Source organism: Dunckerocampus dactyliophorus, chromosome 10 (assembly GCF_027744805.1).
Source record: "Dunckerocampus dactyliophorus isolate RoL2022-P2 chromosome 10, RoL_Ddac_1.1, whole genome shotgun sequence".
Taxonomy (NCBI): domain Eukaryota; kingdom Metazoa; phylum Chordata; class Actinopteri; order Syngnathiformes; family Syngnathidae; genus Dunckerocampus; species Dunckerocampus dactyliophorus.
Genome location: NC_072828.1, coordinates 8,497,501 through 8,502,500, shown reverse-complemented (window position 1 = coordinate 8,502,500; position 5,000 = coordinate 8,497,501). Strand labels below are relative to the sequence as shown.

At 44.9% G+C, this 5,000-nt stretch overlaps 1 protein-coding gene across 7 annotated transcripts in view; it reads right to left on the bottom strand.

The window, feature by feature from the left end:
• szt2 (SZT2 subunit of KICSTOR complex) overlaps nucleotides 1-5,000 on the bottom strand; it is a 63,108-nt gene that overhangs the window by 18,964 nt on the left and 39,144 nt on the right. For 4 of the 7 annotated variants that reach the window (XM_054788611.1, XM_054788614.1, XM_054788613.1 and 1 more), the window contains 8 exons: nucleotides 3,998-4,082; nucleotides 3,656-3,826; nucleotides 2,255-2,440; nucleotides 1,790-1,977; nucleotides 1,546-1,709; nucleotides 1,378-1,475; nucleotides 1,173-1,305; nucleotides 881-1,011 (listed from right to left, as the gene is read on the bottom strand). In XM_054788611.1, coding sequence (XP_054644586.1) covers nucleotides 881-1,011; nucleotides 1,173-1,305; nucleotides 1,378-1,475; nucleotides 1,546-1,709; nucleotides 1,790-1,977; nucleotides 2,255-2,440; nucleotides 3,656-3,826; nucleotides 3,998-4,082 — 1,156 coding nt within the window. The remainder of the gene's footprint in view (nucleotides 1-880; nucleotides 1,012-1,172; nucleotides 1,306-1,377; nucleotides 1,476-1,545; nucleotides 1,710-1,789; nucleotides 1,978-2,254; nucleotides 2,441-3,655; nucleotides 3,827-3,997; nucleotides 4,083-5,000) is intronic. The other 3 variants (XM_054788612.1, XM_054788617.1, XM_054788616.1) reach the window with 1 other exon arrangement.

Sequence of the window (5,000 nt, the reverse complement as noted above, 5' to 3'; positions counted from 1 at the left end):
CGCAACACAAACCGATGTTAGACGACAGTATGTTGAGACACATCCATATATACAGGTACATCTATAAAACAAATAGCCAGCAGCAACATGCACGTACAAGCCACCATAGCAACGGTCATTCATGCAGCCATCCATTTTCTACGCCGCTTATCCTCATTAGTGTCACGAGGGTATGCTAGAGCCTATCCCAGCTGACTTTGAGCGAGAGGCGGGGTACACCCTGGACTGGTCGCCAGCCAATCACAGGGCACATATACACAAACAACCATTCACACTCACATTCATACCTTTACCATAGCAACGTGCTGCGGTCGATAGTAACATCATCGTCTTCATGTTTTGCTCTTTTTCCTTTCGATTTGTACCTCATTTACATGAATTCATGAAAAATATGAAAAATAGGCATAATCTGTTCCAGGGTCAAATTGTGGCCATGATAAAACCTTCATTAATTGTTTGGAGTAGGGGTGCTTCGATCAGGGTTTTATGCTGCCGATTGCGATATCGATCATGCAGGCCTGAAATCGTCCTATACCGATCACATGACTTAATTACACATTTTTAAATGTATGTATGAGGAGTGCTATTGGCCAGGGATGCCGTGAGCCGGGGGCATTTAATGCTCCATGTCATACTAATGTCATACTAATACATGTCATGTTTCGTGGCATGTATTAGCAGTTGAGTTCTACACGGCAGACATGATTGTTTATGTTTTGAAGGAAAGAGGGAGGATGACACTGCTCGAGACGTTAGTTAGGGCAAGACACAACACTGCATGGAAGGGTCGCTGCGGTCTGCAATAGTGCTGGCCACAGGTGATCGGCGTTGACCTGAAATAGGAGATGCAGTGTTAAGGCCAGCGAGGAAGGAACGTTACCTTGCTCGGTGCTGCAGTGCCACTGATGGAAGTTTCTCCCAATGAGAATGAAGCTCCTGGAAGCATCTGGACACATCCAGAGGTTTTGCACCAGGGTGTAAGGTACAAAGATGTCTCCAGATGCTGGGCAGCTGGAGAAGAGATGGAGACATTCATTTGACATAATTTATGAGTTGATCACAGGTGTCACTCTAGTTCACAAATGGAGCATCAACACTGAAAACACTGCGATGAATAAGGATGTTTTTGACCCTGACATGGTGGAACAGGTGGCCCACATATTCAAGCTCACCTTGTCTTGGCAAAGACCTTGACACTGGTGTCACTGGCCAGGGAGCTGACCAGACTGACCACCTCCGCCAGGATGGACGGCAGCAGGAAGTGAGAGGCGATTTCGGCTGTACACTGCTGAATGGAGGGGCAGCCTGTTTCCAAGGAGACGTACGCAGTTGGTGAGAAAATACATCCTGATTGGGTGTAGAAAGAGTTGAGAGTACCAAGCTCGGCCATGAAGGATATCCAAGGCTGGGAGGTGAGCTGGTAGATGGGGTGTAGGGCGCCGGCGTCACCTTCCTCCAACTGACACGCCTGCCTCCTGCAACAAGAGCACTACTGTGAGGCTTCAGGTCAGCACTGAAGAAGGAATGGTGTTATAAAATAACAACCTCTGTGTGTGCTCTAGCTCGCTGACTTTCTCCTGGGACCACTGCTGCTTCACGCTCTCAGTCTTGTGCCTTCGCCGGGCAACGCGTCCCTCCTCTCCTCTTTCTTGCACAATGTCGTCAGTCGTTTTCGGGCTTCCCAGCTCAGAGGACTCGGGTTTACTCTGCTGGGACGAACAAAAACAACTACAGGCTCACTGACCAGTTAACTGGGTGAGTGCTTTAGCAAAGTCTTTGTGGAACTGACCAGTATGTCCCAGAAGCTGCGGCGTGTGGTCTTTCCAGTGGGGGTGGTGGACTCGGGTGTGCTGGGCCCCGTCATGGTGCCACTTTGGGTTAAGGTGATGGGGGAGGGGTTGTTCTTAAAGACCCGTGACCCACTACGCTGCCTGGGACTGTCCTTGACATCCTTGATCTCAGCCAGACTCAACAAACCTGAAGACAACCACGAGAACTTTTAGTCCATTATTTTATTTTCAATTACGGTGGAACATAGAAATTACCCCTTTGGGTCTCAAATTTTACTGTATGTCGACATCGACTTAAGTGGGCATTTTTTTGATAATAATAACAACAACATGGTGGACCAGGACTTGAGTTGTTTAACCTAGACGGGTTGTTGACATAAGTGGGGCCGACTTCAACAGGTTCCACTGTATAATAAACTGAACAAATGAAGTAATTCGGTCAGTAATAAATAAGGCACACTCACCTTTGACCTCTTCCTTTTGGGCTTTGGCGGCGAGACATGGCAGGCAGAGCGGATTGGGCAAGACCCTCAGTTCCATAATGACGTCACAGAGGGCATGGCGCAGAGCCCCCTGCAGTTTATCAGCCAGCTGCGAGGGGCTGACGTTGCCTTGCTCCCAGATATCGAAGCGCACCAACAAGTGCATCTCTGTACATCGTAAACAAACATTTAAAATGTTTCTAAAATGAAAGCTTTGCAGCACTCCTTCTACTAGGATCAGTATTCTGGGTGTTGAGAGGGAAGAGCCCACTTCGGAAATGAGAAAGTGCTCTTAATATTCCACCTCCAGATAGGAGCTATTAATCACCTCCGATGTCTTGTCATCCCTTTGAGAGGAATCAAGATTATTATGACAGTGATGTATGAATGGTTTAGCGAGCAGCGAGGCGGCCATCACTCCCCGCCCTCCTCTGCTTTCTGTTTGTGCCGCCTGATAAAAAATAAACAACACTGCTTATCTGTAGAGCCAAGCTGAGGAATAATATTCCTGCCAGGTGATAAGCACATGCGGATGAGCACGTCTGTGGTCCCAGCTCACTGCTGCTTCCTGCTTGCGGTTGGTCCATGCCATGTGATTTTGGCTAGACCGCCACGGTTTACTAATGTAGGTCCAGTTTGGGGTGTCAAAAGGATTCAAATATTCTTTCTTTTTTATTAAACATTATATTGTCATCATATATAACAGCATGGCATGCCGGCCTCACAGTCAGGATCCAGGTACCCTGGCTTCCTTCTATATATCAATAACATGTATGTCTCTAAATAGAGACTCTAAATTGTCCAAATTTGTGTGAATGGTTGACTGTATGTGCCCCGTAATTGGCTGTACCCTCCCTCTCGCACTAAGTCAGCTGGGATAGGCTCCAGCTCACATGTGACCCTAATGAGGACAAGCACTATAGAAAATGGATGGATGGATTTGTGCACCCTCAGTGTGTTTGACAGTAGCTTAAAAAGTGTGATATATTTCCTGATACAAGCATGAAGTAGGTATTTATAAGTACTTCATGTAATAAAAGCAATTGTTACTTTATTTAGTTTTTTCTACGTTTAAAGAGTCCCGTATCTGCTATCGTTGTATAACACTGTTCCCGAAATGCTATTTCATGAAACCTTTCCTCCTGTGTGACATTTAGTTCCTGTACGTTGAGCAGCCTTTAAGCACCAGGCTTTCTCATTAGCGAGTAAAGATGTGACTTGGTCACACAAAGAAGAACAAGAAGAAAAACTTCTTAGCTACCAGAAACATTTCATCGCTGCTTTCAGGTCGTGTTCACCCTCGGGTCCAAGTCATCCTCAAACTTTGCTAGTCAGAACCTCTTTAGCCTATCACAGACATGTACAGCTGCGTGTTTGTCTCACCTTGATTCCAGCCGCTCTCCACCTTCACCACACTGGTCAACTGGTCAAACTGGTGGGGATGAAGAGGAACAGAGCATTTCTCAGATCTCTGGGGGGTGCCACAATCCTGAGCTGGAACTTGAAGAGGTCGCCCGCTGGCATCAACAAAGCTTAGTGTGATGCAGGCAATACCTGTTGGAATTTGAACAATGTAGCATTTGTATCAACAAGGTTTTGTGTTGTGTCCTGGCAGTAATGTATTTCACTACTTGGTAGCAACCACCACAGGGTGGAATTATTTCAGGCCCACCTACAAAGTGAAACAAGGTGAAAAAGCACGTGGTGTGTGCACGCAGCTACTACCTTTGCCTCCTGTCCCCTGACCTCCAGGCTTGTTGTAGAGGTAAATGTCGCCATCAGCCGCATCAGCGCTCGAGTGAAAGCAGTGCTGCAGAATGAGAAAGCCCATTATTTCAAAGACCACCTCTTCACTTGTTCGCCATTCATAATGATAGTAATAATGAATTGAATTTATATAGCAACTTTCAAGACACCCAAAATGCGTCACATTGAAACCAGACCAGACTGTGTGATAGGTGAACTTCCGTGAAGTAGGAGTCCTTATTTAGAAATGTTTTTTTTTTTTTTTAATAGTTAAAGCATAGAAAACTTGTTTTGACCTTCTAAATAAGTTTCTTTAAATTATTAGAGCCCTCCAGAGTGAACTAACACCCCTATAGGTACCTTTACACTCATATTACCCAATGTAGTAGACATAAGACTAAATTAACCATTGAAGGCATAAATAAACCTTGAGATGAGTGGCAGGCGGACAAGAAGGGACGTTGGGTCTAACTCGCAATAAAAGCCTCTTGTTCTGGCAATCAACTCTGGTGTGTGTGCGCGCGTGTTCACCAAACATTACAGTAACATTACTGACACCTAGCAACCAGTGTAGAATACTACATATTCACAGTGTCTTTGAATGCGTCTTCTAAATGTCTTATACAGTCGTCGCTCGTTTATTGTGGTTCATTTCCAGACCCGACCATGATAAGTTACGCAAAGTAGGATTCCTTATTTATAAATGGACTATTTTCATAGCTAGAGCATAGAAAAGCTGTTTAAGAGCTTCTAAATATGATTTTTAGCATTATTAGAGCACTCTAGACATGAAATAACACTCCTATAGTCACTCTTACACTTGTATGAGCCAATGTAATTGACATAATAATAGAAAACAAGACATCTTAGACATAAATAAGACATTACATAGACTCACGTGTTTACATTGACAGGCTATTTGGTGGCTATTGTCTCATCAATGTAACATTCCTGACGCCAGTGTAGTCAAATTCTACTGCAA